Here is an 18,115-nt window from a genome sequence, read left to right as displayed (position 1 = left end):
GGGCGGAGTGTCCGGACGCCTGGATTAGATGCAACCCAACCGGGCCAGTGACTGCTGCAGAAGATGGCGGAGCTGCGCGCGCTCGTGGCTGTCAAGAGGGTCATCGACTTCGCTGTGAAGGTGACTTTCCCCAACCCCACTCTGTCCCAGCACCCTGAGACCTGAGCTATGAGCTTCCAGGGTCGGGAGCGTACCCCGTATGGGAGATCCTTTCAAAAGCCAGCTTCTGTTGCCCTTTGACCCAATGTCAGTCATACCTGGAGCAAAGATCACGGGCTGTGAGTTTCTGACCATCAGATCCCCCTGAGGTCATGATCCTGCTTTCCTCTTTCTCCGTCCCTTGATAACTGTGGGCTGGAGGAGTCATAGTTGCTATTTAACACGTGGAGAAACTGAGCACAAAGAAGTCACCTAGCAAGGGAGAAGCAGAATAGAGACTTGTATGTGGGGCCTGCGATTCAGTCATTAATCACCTTCCAGGCTGCATTGCCCGCGCTACAAGTACTGCACCTGGGGAGCCATCTGGCCCCATGGAACTCGGAAAGTGCCTTACACAGCCATGGGATGCTTGAGGAAATTCTCTACCTAGAACAGGAAGGAGACCTGTGTTTGCTGGAGAAGCAAGTTCAAGGGAGCCAGTTTGACTGAAACAACAGAGTGTCTGGCATTTCACTGTTCATTAGAGGTTTGAGGGCAGCACCCTTGAGGGCCTGGCTTCCACACACAGAGAAGCTGGTATAGCCAGCATTGAATCAGAATGGGTTCTCTCTCAGTGCTTGGCCTAACCAGAACTGAAAAAGATGGTGGCAGTTCATGTCTGTCTGTCTGTCCCCATCATGCTGGAGTTCACCTCTGTGTCCTTAAAATTTCCTAGCAGAGGGACTGTGCACCCAAGAAACCTTCCAGAATGGTGAAAACTGGCTGCAACACTGACATTAATGCCGTCATCCCTACAAGGCCCCCCACCCCACCCCCCAGGAATGAGATAAGGAAAATACAGGAGACAGATTCAGACATGACCCTAACAGCAGACGTTGAAGTGGGTACAAAGCACCAGCAGACACAAGTCTTGTACAAAGATCAGTCCATTTGTACATCTCCTGTACCCTTAATCCCATAGGGTGGATGAGGAAACCGAGGCCTGTGGGGCCCTGTTACTTGCCAGATCCCAGCTGGGTAAGCAGCAGGAGTCCAGGAAGGTCTAGCTCTCTGTCTGTCTGCTAGAGAGAAGACAGTTGGCTTAAGCAGGCTTCTAACAGCCTGTGACGGAGATGGTACTTACAAACTAATTGAGATACACAAGGGTTTCTGGGTTAAAACTCAACCACCATTTATTTCTTTAGTGTGTGTGTGTGTGTGTGTGTGTGTGTGTGTGTGTGTGTGTGTGTGAATCCAACCCAGGACCTCTCAAATGCTAGGTCAGGCTAGTGCCGCGCCACTGTAGTTCTTTTTCTTTTATTTTTTTAAATTATCATTTTGTTGTTGTTGTTGTTGTTGTTATTATTATTATTATTATAACATTTTTAAATGATTTATTTGTGTTTTATGTGTTTTGGTGTTTTGCTTGCATCTGCACATGTATGAAGGTGTCGAATACCTTGGAGCTGGAGTTTACATACAGTTGTGAGCTACCCTGTGGGTAGCCCAGGTCTTTCTGGGAGAGTAACCAGTGCTCTTAGCCCCCGAGCCATCTCTCCAGTCCCTGATTTTATTTTTTAATTATGCCTATGTGTATAGATATGCACATATAAGCATAGGTACCCAGAAGAGGGCATCAGAGCCCCTGAAGCCAGAGTGACAGGTGATGGTGAGCCGCCTGATGGATGTGTTGGGCACTGAACCTGGCTCCTTTGAGAGAGCACCAAGTGTTCTTAACCGCTGAGCTGTTTCCCCAGCTACTAGAGCCGGTCTTATTTAGTCTAGGTTGGCACTCACTCTGAGGTCAAGGATGACCTTGAACTCCTGATCCTACTGCCTCTACATCATGAGTACTGGGATTCCAAGTGTGAGCTACCATGCCAGGGCCTCAGACTGGCCTCAGACTCTCAACTGGCTTTGATGCTGGGCCTGCAGCTCCATGTCCAGCACCCTCACCACCTTGAATCATCTCTAGTCCTCCTGGTGCAGAGTCTGGCCCCTGGTTGTCCTTGCTGTGTTCCAGTGAGAACTGAGAGCTAAGAGGTGGACACAGCGTGCTGTCTGCCGCTCTCCTTCTCTCGAGGTCGGTGCGCTTCCCTCCCTCACTGTGCACGGTTTCCTGCCTCACAGCCAGTGTCTGATAATACTCCCTTTAAGGATGTCAGTGAGCCAGACCTTGCTAGCCTGATTCTTTGGTACCATCTTTTGCTCATCTGAGTACCTGGGCCAGACTCAGGTACCTTTTCTCCTAACCCCTAACCTCCCATGAAGTCAGTTCTCAGCCCTAACCCTAATACACCACTGTTTCCTTTCCAGCCCCAGGCCCTAGCCCATGAGCCCCTGTCTCATGGAGGACCCAGCTCCAGCCTTCCCCCTGGATGGTGGGCTCTCCCTTCTAGCCCTTTCTTATCCAGCCTTGGGAACTTCCTACACAAAGGACAGTGTTTCAAGGCTCCCCAGAACTCCCAATACAGACTCCCACATCACCAGGCTGGCTTTGGGGACCCTTGGTTACTCGGTGCAGCCAAATATGCCCTCCTGAGGCCCTCCCTTGCCATTTCTGCTTCCACCTCTCCAGCCTGTGCTCCATGTCAACTGATTTCTTTGCCTTGATGTCCTTTCTGCGTTACTCTCCAGCATCTTCTTCCTGTCTTGACAATTTCAATTGATTACATCAACATTGACTCAAACTCCTTTCTCCTCAGGGTCCCTATAAGCCCTTTCCATAGTATATTGTGGTCCTCTGTTTACCTCAGGTGTGCCACCTACACCCCTATTTCCAGACTGGCAGCCTCATGCGGATTGGACCAAGTCTGACTCAACTCAGTGTTCCAGGATTACCCAATTCTTTATAGTGTTTCCTCACAGATCACCTTCTCTGGGGCCTTCTGTAAACCCCTCCTGAAGATCACGGTGCTCAGAGGCCCTGCTTCCTCCACACTCCTGCCATGTAACCAGTGCCACTTTCTTCCAGTTGTTCTGGAATTTGAGATCCGCTGGGGGAAAGACTGTCCATGTGTTCACAGTGAGGAAGTCTCCGGCTGCAGGCATGCCATCAGAGTGGTTCAGCCCACTGATAAAGTGGCCCTTAAAAATTATTGTCTTATTTGTTAGAATGTTTGCCTGTGAACGTTCTGTGCAGCAATCGCATGCACTGCTCTTGGGGGCCAGGAGAGGTCATCTGATCCCCTAGGACTGAAGTTACAGCAAGCCACCATGTGAGTGCTGGGCACTGAACCTCAGTCCTCTGCAGGTACAGCCACTGTTCCTAACCACCAAGCCCTCTCTCCAGCTCCAGATGAAATGGTTCTTAGCTGGCCTCCAAGACCAGCTGTCTGGGCCCGTTCTAGGCTCTGTGACTTTGAGGAAGTTAATTAGCCACTCTGAGCTCATTCCCCTCCTCTTGGCAGTAGTCTATGGTAGTACCTACTTGATGAGGGTTAATTGATTTTTATTTCATTTGTTTATTGGGGGGAGGGGGTCATGCACATGCCATGGCACTACTGTGGAGACCAGAAGCCAGGCTGAGGGAGTGGGTTCTCTCCCTCCACTGTTTGGGTCCCGGAGGTCAAATTTAGGATATCAGGCTTGGCAGCAAGTATAGCCCAGGCTGATCTGCAGCTCTTCATCCTCCTGCCCGAGCCTCTTCAGCATGTCCTACTGGCAAGTGCCACCATGGTTGACTGTTGGATTTAGGTTAAGTAAGTCCTTGGAACAGTGCCTAATGTGCAGTGAATGGTGTTAACTATTTGGATTGTGAGGGATGGAAGTCTGTTTAGCAACTTCCGTAAAATATAACCAGTGAGTGCAGGCCCAGGAGAAAGAGGGTGTTAATAGGTATTTGGCACCTCAGCAGTGCTTGTTTCTGGTCAGGGACACATTTTCCGTGAAGGCTGGCCTTCTGAGTTAACCAGGAGAGGCTGGGTAGTCTGAGGCCCAGAATGGACCCTTCCAGCCCAGGAAGCATGGATCCCCCGTGGAGTGGCCGCCCCACCCGTTTAGTGTTTGAGGAAACACTGGCTCCCTACATATCCACCTTCCAGCGTCAGGCCCTAGTGTCACACCCAAGAGGCCTGTGTTTGCAACTGTGTTGGAAGTTCTCAGTGTGTTGGCCAAAGTCTGTCTCATTGCTGCTGCCAGTGTGTGATCTTCCATCAGGCTTTGCTGCTCTGCTCGTTCTGTGCCCCATGGGTGCCCTTTCCCATCAAGCTCTGTTTAGAAGAGTATGGCATAGGCCCAAAGGGGAGTCTGTGCACTGTGTCAAGGGTCAAGGAAAGCCTGACAGAAGCTGCATTTTAAAACCCACCCTTAAAGAAATGTGTGTGTGTGTGTGTGTGTGTGTGTGTGTGTGTGTGTGTGTGTTGACAAACAAAAATTCAGATATGTGTCTATGGGTCCATGTGCCTAGGTCAGAGGACAATTTGAGGAATCATTCTTCTCCTATTACTGCCTAGATCCTGGGGATCAAAGTCAGGTTATCAGGCTTGGCAGCGGGCACCTTTACCCACGGGGCCTCCCACTGGACCTTTACCCACTGGGCCTCTTTTTCCCTTATGTTTGTCTTTGTTGGTTTTGCTTTGTTTGAGTTTCGTGTGTCCCAACCTGGCCTTGAACTCCTTATTCTCCTGTCTCTATCTCCCAAATACTGGGATTCCAGGTGTACACCCCTACACTTTGCTCATAGAAACCTCCTTGGCCTGTAATCCCATCTACCAAGGAAGCTCCTCATGAACACTAAAGTTCAAGGCCAGCCTGAGCTACAGTGAATCCAAGGCTATTTGAGCATTGTAGTAAGACCCTGCCTCAAAATTAAAGGTGATATAGTTAAGTGGTCTAGTGTCCACTCAGAACAGAGCAAGCTCTGGGTTGTGTCTCTTAAAGGGAAATAGATAGTTTATTCTGGATCCATTTTGAATGACTGTAGCCCAGAAACACAAATTAATGTTACCCTAAATCCCGTGTTCCAACACGGAATCAGTTTCATGACATTTTCATAGTTTATCAGAACAAAGAAAGTCATAAATCAGGGCAAGTTTTAAAATACATTGGTGGCTACACCAGAGAGGCAGGTGCATTGAGATGGGAGAGGCTTTTCTATAAACCCAAGGTGCTACATGTGGCATTCTTAGCCTTTGGATTAATGGAAGCTAATGGTCTGCTAAGTTAATAGATTGTAAATGTTTTTATCTGTTAGTCACAGACCTTAGCTCAGACACAAGGAGGGCCAAGACTAGACTAGAACTAGCTCAAGATAAGGTGGTTAGCCTGCAGCATTCCAGTCTCAAATCTGCAGGTACAACTTATTTTCAGGAGTTTTCTACAAAAACCAAAACCCCTCTTGGAGGTAGTGGCAAGAGACAAAGTTGCTGACTTCATGCAGCCTCCTACTTCCAAGACAGTCTTAAGCTAGACGCCCTCTCACTGTTCCCGCTTCTTGGGTCAGCACTTGGCTTCTCTGTGCACCAGTTGCTCCAACATGACAATAACAGTGACCGAGTTCCTTGGCTGTTAGGACAGACTACAAGAATCCAGGCTGCCAAAGTGAATTAGACCCTCGAGGCAGGGCTGCCTGCCTGAGCAAAACTTAGAATGCTGAATCATCTGAATCTATAGCTAAAATGCAAGCAAGAGAGGGCTGGAGATTCTACCCAATGACATGGTGCTTGCTGGCATGCTGGGCTGAAACTCAGATCTGGGGCACACACACACACACACACACACACACACAACACACACACACACACACTCAAACACCACTGCAGATGCGTCAGGCCAACCATTGTTTTCGGGCTTAGTCCCACCAAAGCTGGAAACGTGTTGGATACCTTGAAAGGTGTCCCACGAAGCAGGTGAGCTGGCAGGTTTCCCTGGCCCCTTTTTTCCTAGGTCAGCCCTGGGCCTCCCTCCACTTAACAGCACAGGCCTTTTCTGGGGAGTTCCCTCCTCATATTAAAGAGGAAATTCATATATTGCTTGTTTGCTTGTTTGTTTTAAGATAGGATCTGATGAAGCCCAGGTTGGTCTCAAACTTATTAGGTAGCCAAGGATGACTTTAATTCTTCTCTTATTTCCCAAATTCTGGGATTACAGGCCTACATTCACCATGCTTGATTTACCTGAGGCTGGGTCTGGAACCCAGGGCTTCTTGCCTGTCGGACAAGCACTCTTTAAACTAGGGGACATCCCCAACCCTACCTTGAATTTTATTTTATTTTCTAAGGCAAAGGTTTTTGCTTTTATTTCCCATGCTGGTATGTCTAAGAGCATGGACAGGTGACCTGGGGTTTTAGTTGTGACCTTGTAAGGAGGTCTCACTGGCTTGTGGACAAGTATTTGCTGCACAGCTAGTGACATGCATGGCAGTTCAAAACCATGGTCATTACCCCTCCCTCATGCCAATCACAGCTCTAAGGCTAGCTTGGGCTACAAGGTAAATTCAAGGCCAGTATGGGCAAATTTGTAAGACCCTATCTCAAAGTAAAAAGAGATGTTGCAATTTCACTGAACTGGCAGAATGTTTGCCTAACAACCACGAGTGACGAGCTGGGGTAACGCCTCTGTGTCAGAGCTTCTAGAATCACCGGTGAGGCTCTGAGGGTGTGGCCCCGTGCAGTGCCCCTGCCTAGAATTCCCCAGTGAGAAGCTGGGGGCATGCCTCGGTAGAACCCCTGCTAAAATCGCTGGGTCGTGGGATGTGGCAGAGCACCTGCTTAGATTCCCTCTAGTGAGGGACTCGGCATGGCTCTGAGGTGGAGCCCCTGCATCGCACACCTGTGGTGAGGTCGCCTACCTTGCACGCCTTTGGAAAGACTGTTGGTGGCTGTCACCAAAGTTCCATACTGCTGGCCCCTCCACTGGGAAGCCACCCCGTTCTACTCTGCCTCCCCTCCCAGCTCCTTCCTACCTCAGGGTCTCAGCACCTGCTGTAAACTTCTCTGGAATGCCATTCCTCACACTTTACCTGGTCACCACAGATCCTCTTTCAGAGCCTAGCCTAAGGGCCACTATCCCATTGAGCTCTTCCCTAACAGCTCTCGAAGCCCAGGTTACCTTCCCTCACAGCTCCAGGAACTAGACAGCGTCAGGGGCTGCCAGAGGGTGACACCCTCACCCAGGTGCTGCAGCTCAAAGCCTGCTTCCCCCTGTGCACATGGGAGATGATGAGAGCTGGTCTCGGAGCTAGATCGAGACAGTGGCTTAGAGCTGGACTCCAACATGGCACCCCTTCATTCGTAGCGGGTGACTGTATCGTCTTCATGTACTTATTCATGGGAGCAAGGTGTGGCTAATGACATACACCTGTAACCCCGTCATTAGAGGTGAAGGAAGTTGTCCACCATGACACACGAAGGAATACACAATAATAATGCCATTAACATTTTTATTTTTAATTATGTGTGCGTATGTTTGTGCACACTGTGTGTCCACAGTGCAGATGGAGACCAGAAGAGGGCGTCAGATCCCCTGGAGTTGGAGTTAACAGGCAGTTGAGGTGTTCCAGTCCTCTGGAAGAGCAGCAAGTCTTTAAAAAACTCACAGATTTAATAAACCGATTCTCCCCTGGGCCTTTAAAGGGAGACTTCTGCCCACATCCTGAGTTCAGGTCTATGAAACTAAACTTGACTTTGTTTTGAGCTACCTCAGCATTTGCCCAGCCCTCAAGCTTCTGAGCCTCCTGCCTCAGCCACCCTAGTGTTGGGTTACAGGTGTGTGCAACCACACGTGGCTGCGGGTGCGCTTCTAATACACTTGGAGATAGCCTGGAAGGTGTTATCATTCACTGGGGCTGAAGCATACAGGACTTTCCCATAAACACACGCACAGAGTAGAGGCAGAGTCTGGACAACCATGTCAAATGTCCCTGCTGCTTAGCAAAATCTGAATATGAAATAAGAGGGTGGCCTGTGAGTTCTAAATGGCTATGGGGTTAGAACCCATGACCCCCTACACGAGAAGGTCTTGGCCCTTTGTGGCCTCTGCTTTCCCTATCTGGCTGTGTAAGGGTCAGCAGTAAGGCCCTGGCCTTAGCCCCTTCCCTGATGCTGTGCCTTCTCTGTCCACCACACAGATTCGAGTAAAGCCTGACAAGTCTGGAGTGGTCACCGATGGCGTGAAGCACTCCATGAACCCCTTCTGTGAGATTGCAGTGGAGGAGGCTGTGCGGCTGAAGGAGAAGAAGCTGGTGAAGGAGGTCATTGCTGTCAGCTGCGGCCCCTCACAGTGCCAGGTGCTTAGGGAGCCTGAGTGTGAGTGAGAAGGTGGGGACCTCAACTCCTAGGTCGGAGGCTGTGTGGACACATGGGTCTGAGGGAGGAGGGCTGGGGTCTGGACCCTGGGTCTGAGGGAGGAGGGCTGGGGCCTGGGCTGTATGGTCACTAGCATGATAGATATCTAGTTAACTGCTCTGCCCTCTTCAGGAGACCATCCGAACCGCTCTGGCCATGGGTGCAGACAGAGGCATCCACGTGGAGGTATCAGAAAGCTTAGGCCCCCTGCAGGTGGCCCGGGTCCTGGCCAAGCTGGCTGAAAAGGAGAAGGTGGACCTTTTGTTCCTGGGCAAGCAGGTTGGTGTGCCAGGCCTTGTGTTGCCCAGCCCTCCCCCTGCTTAGGATGGGTGTGAGACCACACTGCAGCAGGGTCAGGCTTGGCAGCTTACACAACCCAGGTCATGCAGCAGGACCCTGCCATCTCCACTGACAGAGCATGACGTGGCAACACAGATGCTCCTGGCCAAGTGTGGAGTCCAACAGGCTGTGGTTTGGCTCACTTGGGTGAGACAGAGACTGGCCCAAGTTGGGGGTAGTGTAGGGGCAGTACAGGTTAAGAACACGGTGAGTCTGGCTTGATGACTGGTGTGTTTGGGGCCGGAGTGCGGATAACAAAAGAACATGCCTAAGTGGAAGAGTCAGACACCTGGGTGTGTGAAGGCAGAGACACTGTGGGGAGGTAGGAACTGAGGAGACTGGTCTGGCCTTGAAACCACTGAGAGTGTTGTAGGGCAGTGGTGAGCCACAGCTGGTCGGTGAGCAGGTGACAGGATCTCTGCTGGGGCCAGGATGAATGGCCTGGTGTTTGGAGAAGGTAGACCGAGGTGATGGCTGGGTGGTACTGGGCCTTGCTGTGCCCTTTGGAGACCCAGGGACACTGCCCTTCCTGTGGGAGCTGCCTCCACCCTTCTCATGAAGCTAAACTTGGTGGTGTCACAGGAGGGCAAAAGAGAATGAGGGAAGAGTCACAGGCAGAAGGGAGGAGAGAGAGGAAGGGAATTGCGGAGGGGTGCTGAGAAGGTGGGAGATGAATGGGCATAGAGGCAGAGGGTACAGGAGGCTAAGGAGACAGCTAGGGTCCTAGGGATGGGGGAGGGGCTCCAGGAAACCAGGCCAGCGCTGGGGAGAGGGTGTGGGGGCAGGTCATGGGAATCCCTCCAGCACTGTGAAAATCAGATAATAGAAGACATTACCGAAAGCCAGCGGGTCACAGTACAATTCTAAAGAGCAAAGCCACAGAGCTAGAGCCTGGTAGGGTTGGGGTCCAGGTATCCCTGGCACCAGATGTTGGCAGCATGGCATTTAGCACCTCCAGAAACATCAGGCTTGTTCTTCATGTTCCAGCTTGAGGCCTGTGTCCATCCCTGAACCAATCAGTGGAGTAAGAAAGGGAAAGTGGACAGAATGTCAGGTTTTGCTCTTGTTCCTCTGGGCTTCCCCTGTGTCTGGCACAGGTTCTGGCTTCCTTGGAAGTTAGATGAGCGCATGACTGCACAGAGCTCCAAAGGGATGCCAGGTTGCTCCACATCCATGCACACGTGACTGCTTGTTCTTTCGGTTCCAGGGAGGAAATCCTTCTAGACGTGGTATCAGCACTCTATGGCTCCAGGCAACATCTGCGTTGTCAATAAAGTTCTCTTGGTACACCCACACATCTTCATTTACCTATTGCCTGTAGCTAGAGTGCCATGTGACCTGCCTGAGCAGCTTTCAAAGTCTAAAGTGTTTCCTGTCTTGCCTGCTGAGCACTGTTACCGGTAAGACTATTGTGAAGGCCTCCCTCTCTCTCACCCTGCTAGGCCATCGATGATGACTGCAACCAAACAGGTCAGATGACAGCTGGACTTCTGGACTGGCCGCAGGTGAGGCTGGGGTAAGGAGCCTCTGACCTCATCCTCCAAGCTCCACTCCTCCCTGGGGCCTTTGGGCCTGCTGTCTTTGCCTCCTGGGGTGCTGTTTCTCCACCTTGCTTCCTGGCTCCCTCAAGGCCCCTTTTCAGGTCTCTGCTCAGAGGGACCTTTCCTGTCCACACTGGATGAAGCTTTGTTTTGAAGAGACTTGAAAGTTTGCCAGTTACTAGACTATCAGGGCTTGGAACAGCTTTCCTGAGAAATCAGGGACCTACAGTAAGCTATGCGCACCTGAAGTGCGTGATTTGCAGTCAGAGACCTTGTCTCAACGAGTAAAGTGGAGGACTGACAAGATGGCTCAGTGGGTAAAGGTGCTTGCTGCCAAACCTGATGACCTGAGTTTGATCCCCTGGACCCACACAGTAGGAGAAAACTTACACACACACACGCATGCATACGTATACACACACATGCAATAAATAAGTAAATGAATAAATGTAAAATTTTAAAATCATATGATTGAGGAAAACACCGGCTTCATCCTCTGGACCCCACGTGCACCTGTATGCCCTCATATGTACACAAACACACAAAGTTCACAGCCTGACACATTTTGACACAGGGTTTACCCATGAAATCGTTGCACCTCAAATGTCAGGTTTTAAATTTAAACTAATGAGGACATGCTGAGATGGCTCAGCAGGTAAAGGCACTTGCTGCCCAGTGACCCCCCGAGTTCAACCCAAAGTAACTGTGAGGTCCTCGCTGTCTTACCTCTACCTCGTGAGTGCTGTGAGGACAGGCATGCACCCGTAACCTGGCTTATGTGGTACTGGGAGTAGAAGCCAAGGCTTTGTGCATCCCAGGCATGGACTGTAGCAACCGAGCTTTGTCCTCAACTTCGAGTTCCTGATTCTATAGCAGAATTGAAAACCTGGTGTAGGGTTCTTTAACCAGTGTTGAGGACTGGATAGATGACTTGTCAGTTACGAGCATCGGCTGCTCTTGCAGACACAAGACCATGGTTCCCAGTGTCCATGTCAGGCAGCTCACTGCCTCTGACTCCAGTTCCAGGGGATCCAACACCTTCTTCTGGCCCGCTCTGCGCACTGCATTCACACACACACATATAAATGATATAGTAAAAATGATAAATGCAGTTGGTGTTAAAGTAGCAGAGGTGGCCACAGGGTGAAGCACAAAGCAGACTGGAAAAGAGACAGGTCCAGCGTGTTCTACCTTTCTCCTGTTATCTATTAAAGACTCAGGCCAGAAGGTGGCAGTGGATCCCGTAGAGCTGGAGTTACAGATGGGTGTGAGTCACTGTGTGGGTGCTGGGAATCGAACTTGGGTCCTCGGGAATAACAGTAAGTGTTCTTAACCACTTAACTGTGTTTATTTTATTGTTCATTACATGGATGTGGGGGAGGGTGGCAGCAGGGGTGAGGGTAGGCGTGATGGTGGGGGGGTACACACGTGTGCAGATGCCTACAGAGGCCAGAAGGGGGCGTCAGATCCCTGGAGCTGGACTTACAGGCAAGTGTAAGTCACCGGACATGGATGCTGGGCACCAAACACAGGACCTTTACAAGAGCAGCAAGTACTTTTAACTACGGAGCCAGCTCTCCATCCCCGTGCCACATTTGACTGAAGAAGTGAAGATGAGCTGCCCTTACCGCCACCAGAGTTGGCTTACTGTGGGTCGCTCCTGATTTTTCATGTCACAGGACGCTTTGTCTCTTGCTCTCGTCTATGCATGTGCTCAGCAGTGGAGCCTAAGGCCTGCTCGGTGCCTGTTCTGAATTCGCTTTCCTCTGATGCCATCCCCTCCAGGGCACATTCGCCTCTCAGGTGACACTGGAGGGGGACAAAGTGAAAGTGGAACGAGAAATAGATGGGGGTCTGGAGACCCTACGCCTGAAGCTGCCAGCTGTGGTGACCGCTGACCTGAGGCTTAATGAGCCTCGCTATGCCACGCTGCCCAACATCATGGTGAGTGGTTGGTGGCAAGCTGCTGGGACCTGTTGTGGTGATCGGTGCCTCCTCCGTGATTGGATGACACAAGACAAGGGCATCCAAAGGAAAGGGTCACCTAGCCATCTTTGGTAGCAGATTCACCTTTGCCAGTGATAAAAGTCAGTAGGCTAGTGGAGCAGCAGGAGGACCTGTCAGGGTCATGGCTGGTGGAAAGTCCCTGCAGACAGCAGAGGGGTTTCTTCCTGTCGTCCTGTCCTAGTTACTGGGAGTTTAATAGCCAGCCGATCCTGGGCAAAAAGCAAGACTTCATCCGGTCTTGGCTTGTGAGGGAAGTTTTAGGAAGCCATTGTTGAGGACATCTTGGAGGGAACTAAGATCCTTGGCAAACAGGAAGTGGGTCTCAAATCCTTACAGAAGCAAGATGAGTTCTTTGAGTCAGCTTGACCAAAATGATGTATTTGGTGCATCACCTAGGCCTATATGAAAGTTGAGTGTGTCACCTTGGCTAGTAGGGTCAAGCCAGCCAATGGGCAAGATTCAGTAGATCAGCTTAGCCAATGGGAAGATTCAGCGGGTCAAGTCAGCCAATATAGAGGCTACAGTAGGTCAGCTCAGATGCAGGCTATGGAATCACCATAGACAAAGGATCTGTTCTCTCTGCGCTCTCCAAGCAGCTTAGGATGGGTCGCTGAGGAAGATCTTGTGCTGTAGCTGAGCCTCCCAGGACATCCCAGCCTGTAGAGATAGATCACATTCCTGGCAAGCAGAGAGGTCCCAAGGGATCCTGGCAACAGATATGGCTCTCTACAGGCACCTCTCGCCAGGAGGAGGTTGGGTCAGGACACAGGTTTGGCAGCCCCCTGAGCCACTCATTTCCTGTGTGCAGAAAGCCAAGAAGAAAAAGATTGAAGTGATGAAGGCTGGAGACCTGGGTGTGGACCTGACCTCCAAGGTCTCTGTGATCAGTGTGGAGGAGCCCGCTCAGCGCTCAGCAGGAGTCAAGGTGGAGACCACAGAGGACCTGGTGGCCAAGCTGAAGGAAGTGGGGCGGATCTGAGACCCTCCCTGATACTCTGCAATAAAACTGTGCCTTTCCAAGCTGCCACCTCTGTTTCCTCATTCTGTGGACATCCACTCTTTGATTCACCCATCAAATGTCTACCTAAATCTGCCATGTGACAGGCCCTATGCAGGGTGAGGCTAGGGAGCCTTTGAGTCACATCCCTGCCATTGACTTCAGAGTAAAGGGATGGATGCTGGTGGAGGCAACTATAGTACAGGTTGATAAGGGCCAAGTGGGGAGGCACACAGGCCTTTGGGATCTTAGGTGGGATGCCTAGCCTGGCTTCCCAGGAAGATGGAGTTCAGATGAGTGCTGGAAGACTCAAATCCCATGTCTGGCTGGTTTCTAGCTCCAGGGCCCTGAGGCAGATATTGTTTGAGTCAAAGTTCCAGTTCATCAAGTGGGATTAGGAAAACTATCTATGGATATGAGTTGCTTTTTGTGGCATGCCCAGTCACCCGGATGTTTCGTGGCTTAGAACAGCGTTAGGCTTAGCTTGCTTATAAAGCTGTAGTTGGGACATGTGCTGCAGCCATCTTCTCACTATGGTAGCTGCCAAACCGCCTGAGCCCTCCCCCAAAGCCTTTTTAAAGAAGAGATTTATTCCTTTATTGTAAGTATGTGCAGATGTGACAGGAGGGTATGCGCACGACAGCAGGTGCCTTTTCCAGAGGCAATGGAGCTAGGCCTCTATGAACCACAGGTGCTGAGGAGAAAACCTAGGTCCCCAGCAAGAGCAGGAAGTAACCGCTGAGCCCGAGCCTTCTCTCCAACCTTAGAATACCTTTGATTTAATTTTTGAAGGTATCATAGCTGGATACAATGTATCTTGTCAGGCATGATGGGGTTCAGGCATTTAATCCCAGCACTGGCGAGGCAGAGGCAGGCAGATCTCTCAGTTCAAGGCCAGCCTGGACTATGTAATAAGTTCCGGAATAGCCAGAACTACAGAGTGAGACCCTGTGTCCTCCACTGTGTCCCCATCGTATCTTCACACCCTCTAATTTTTAAATTATTTTTTTGAAACCCACTAATTCCAGTCAGTCCTGTCTGCTGTGATGTGGACTGATGGTTTTTGAGTTGTGGAGTACAATCACCTCGTTCGTCCAGAAGACAGCCTTTCACAGCACTTCCTCGCCTGTCTAGCTGTTCCATTGTTTCTGCCTCCTCTTCTGTGATGTTCAGGTGGGAGGGGGAATGGTAATGACATCCCATTTAGGGCCGAGCACTCAAAAGTCACATAATCTCAGTACTTTGACCTATTATGAGTCTTTGCATTAACTATTCAACGCAGAAAGGCTTCTCTGGACAAGTGAAAGAAACACTAACTAAGCCAAACCCTCTTTTTAAAGCATTTGTTACTGAGCACAGTGGTGCACACCTTTAACCCCTCCCTGCACTAGGGAAGCAGAGGCAGGCAGAGCTCTGTGAGTTTGCAGCCAGTCTGGTCTACAGAGTGAGTTCCAGTATACCCGGGTGACAGAAAGATCCTGAGAACCTGTCTCAAAAATATTATTTATTTTTAAATTTTATGTGTATGTGTGTGCCACATTCATGTATACAGTTACCACGAAGGCCAGAAGAGAACACTGGACCCCCTGGAGCTGAGGTTACAGATGGTTATAAGCCATCATGTGAGCGCAGGAAGTGTTACATAGGAAAAACCACAGAGAGTAAGAGGAGAGGATGGATAGACACACAAGTAGAATGAAGGGATATTCAGTTTGAAGGTTTTCTGAGGTGGCATGGGAAAGGAGATTCATTTTGGGATGTCAGCTGAGGAGGAAGGTCAGCTGGGTGCTTTCCCTGCCTCTCTGAGCTAGCAGGCTTTCACCCCAGCAACTGGCTCCTGAGTCTCCATTGGTAAATCAAACAATTGAGATTTTGTTTAAAAATAACACCTTATTTTTATTTATACTATTGTTCTTGGTGAGATAGGGCCTTGGTTTTGTCCCAGCTGCCATGAAACTTGCTATGTGTCCCAGGCTTGCCCTCAGCCTCCTTCCTAAGTGCTGGAATTTCAGGCATGTTTTATGAGGCCAGTTCCATGTCTTTGTCTGGGTTTAGTTCTGAAGATTGAACTCAAGAGTCTTATACTTGCTAGGAATAGCCATGCCCCAGCCACTCACTGGTAGAGTCTAGGCAGTGGCTTTACCACTGAGCCACACTCCCAGCTCCTCACTAGGGGATTCTAGGCAGTGGCTCTACCACTGGGCCACACTCCAGGCCCTTACTGTTAGATTCTATGTAGGAGCTCTGCCACCGAGCCATACATATAGCCCTTCAAGTAATGCATGTTAGGCCAGCACTATTTCACCAAGACACACCAGCCCTTCTTTGAATGTTTCACTAAATTGCCCATTCTGGCCTTGAACTCCTGTAGCACAGAGAGGCTTTTAACTTTGAACAAGCTGTCCTCTAGTTTCAGGCTCTCAAGTGATGGATGGAGTGACAGCTACCAGACCTGCTTTGCTCACCATGGACTAGTGAAAAGCACAGAGCTAAAGCTTGAAAACTGTTTAACATTCACATATGACAGACAGCAGGCACTGTTTGTCTTCCTGGGTTACCTGCTCAGGAGGACTGTTTCTAGCTCCATTCATTTACCTACCAATCTCATAGTTTCATTTTTCCAGGCAGCTGAACTGTCTTCCATTGTGTAAATATGTTTTCTTTATCCATTCGTGTAAATGGCACATGTATAGCACACCCCTCCCCTTAGTGCTCAGGGACCTATTCAGAAGAGGGGGTTCAAGGACTGTAAGAGCCAGAAGTGGTGATAGCTCCAAAGAATCAGAACTCTCAAGACACGACAGGACTGATGCACACATGAACTCACAAGAGACTGTGAGTTCACAGTCTAAGCTGTCCAAGCTCAAACCAGACAAAATCCCAGCATGGAAAATAGGACATGAACACAAAGTTCTACCTCTAGCCAAGAAACTGCCCATAACTGATATCTACTCAACAGGGAAAAATCAGTTTTCTTCAATGGAGTGATGCTGGGTACATCATCCATACCTCAGGGCATGTCCCATGGTCAAGTATAGTCAGGCAACACAAGATGGACTCTGTACTTTATTTTATTTTATTATTTTATTTTATGAGAGAGGAAGAGCATAAAGATGCGTGGGTAAGAAAGTTGGGGATGATCTGGAAGGAGTTAGGAGGCAGGAAAAGAAATGATCAAAATATATTAAATTCTCAAAGAATATGTTAAATTATTATTATTATTAACATTAATTTATTTGTTTTTTTTTTTTAATCAGCTTTTCTTCTGTCCTGACTGTCCTGGAACCCTCTATATAGACACTACAATGGCCTTGAACTCTTAGAGATCCTCCTGCCTCTGCCTCCCAAGAGCTTCGATTAAAGATGTATGCCACTCTGCCCAAGAAAGCATTATTTTTTTTTTTCAAAAGGTTTTCAGATATAGCACTTTGGAGCTGTATATGATATACAGAGCATTCTCAGTGCATGGTGAGGACCACGCCTCCCACAAGCACTGTGAGCACTGTACTAAGTCTCAGAGGTTCAGAGCTGAGCAGAGGCCTAAAGCCTAGCAAGGGGAGATAAGAAAAGCTTTGTGGAGGACTAAGCAGTCTAACCAGCCTTGACCCAAGAACAGCCTCTCCTTCTGGCTCTTCAAGCTCCCACAGGAAATGTGGCCAGACATCATCATCTTCTCTTGGCCTGTGAAGTGAGGACCAAACAGCTTGCTCAGAGGACACTTAGAGGAAACCAGCCTGATGATAACACACAGATAGAATTCAGCATAGTTCCTGGCTGAACCTAAGTTGTCATTATTATGGCTGTTAATGAGGTGAGACTTGAAGGACCAGTTATGAAGTGGCCAGATTGGAGAAGTAAAGAGCATTCCTGGTAAAGGAAAGAATGCTGGCAAAGGCAGGTGAGATGGCATCAGAAGGGCACCGTGTTCAGGTGGGTAAGGGCTGAAACGCAGAGAAGTGGGCGAGTCCACTGAGGATGTCTGCAGCGGATGCTGTGGAGCCAGGCAGAATGGTGACATGGAGGGAAGGGTGGTCAGCTGGCCAAGGAGGGGCCTTACCCAGAGCAGGAGGTTGCAGAGAGTAGGTGGGGGGGGGGGGCAGATGAAGAGGATGAGGTCTGAGCAGTTGGCACCAAGAGTAGAAAAATGGAGAGCAAGATCTAGGTAGCATTTAGAGCCAGGGCAGTACTAGGGAAGAAGAGAGTGGGAAGCCTCCCCAGCCTTTGCATAAATGATGGAGCCATTTTGAAAGTATGGGTCAGAGGGAGGTACTGAGTTTAGCAGGTGTTGGACAATGGAAGCTGAGTTTTGGTTAGGACAGAGACAGCAACTGGAGACTTGGTTCTGAGGACCACAGGGAGTCACAGAAAGATCCGGAGAAGGGAACAGGGTCAGAGAAGAAGCTGTAGATAAGACAGAGTGGAGACCAGAAGATTGGGAAGCAGGAAACCTGAGCCAGGCAGGAAGCTCATAGGAGGGGCTCTGGTTTTTCAGACACTCCTAAAGGAAGTCTTCCTCCACAGTCCCCACAGGCTCGCTGCTTGGTTCCAGCTGGAAGTCCACCTTCCCCTGGGGGTGAGGAGTGGTGGATCAGCCTGGGCCTCTCCATACAACTTCTGCTGAAGACAAGAAGGGTGGGGTGGGCCACTCAGCCACCGTACCATGCCAGGGGACCCTGGCACCTCCCACAGGTCTGTCTCCTTTCCCCACCCAGGAAGCTAAGCAGCCATTCTTGCTGGACTTGTCAGACCTGGACGATGCAAGCTGTGGATCTCTTGTGTAGTGTTCTTTCCAGAGTGCAACCTTCGCC

The 18,115-nt window shown here is 49.9% G+C and overlaps 1 protein-coding gene across 1 annotated transcript; it reads left to right on the top strand.

Moving 5' to 3' along the window:
* Positions 1-7: 7 nt before the first annotated feature.
* Positions 8-13,337, top strand: Etfb (electron transfer flavoprotein subunit beta). The gene is made up of 6 exons (XM_055613386.1): positions 8-120; positions 8,207-8,365; positions 8,556-8,702; positions 10,205-10,267; positions 12,089-12,247; positions 13,119-13,337. The coding sequence occupies exons 1-6, from the start codon at positions 64-66 to the stop codon at positions 13,287-13,289; spliced, it is 756 nt and encodes a 251-aa protein (XP_055469361.1). The 5' UTR covers positions 8-63; the 3' UTR covers positions 13,290-13,337.
* The last annotated feature ends 4,778 nt before the right edge of the window (positions 13,338-18,115 follow it).

This window comes from Psammomys obesus, unplaced genomic scaffold (assembly GCF_907164565.1).
Source record: "Psammomys obesus unplaced genomic scaffold, mPsaObe1.curated_primary_1811, whole genome shotgun sequence".
In the NCBI taxonomy this organism is placed as follows: domain Eukaryota; kingdom Metazoa; phylum Chordata; class Mammalia; order Rodentia; family Muridae; genus Psammomys; species Psammomys obesus.
This window is presented reverse-complemented; position numbering and strand designations above follow the sequence as displayed.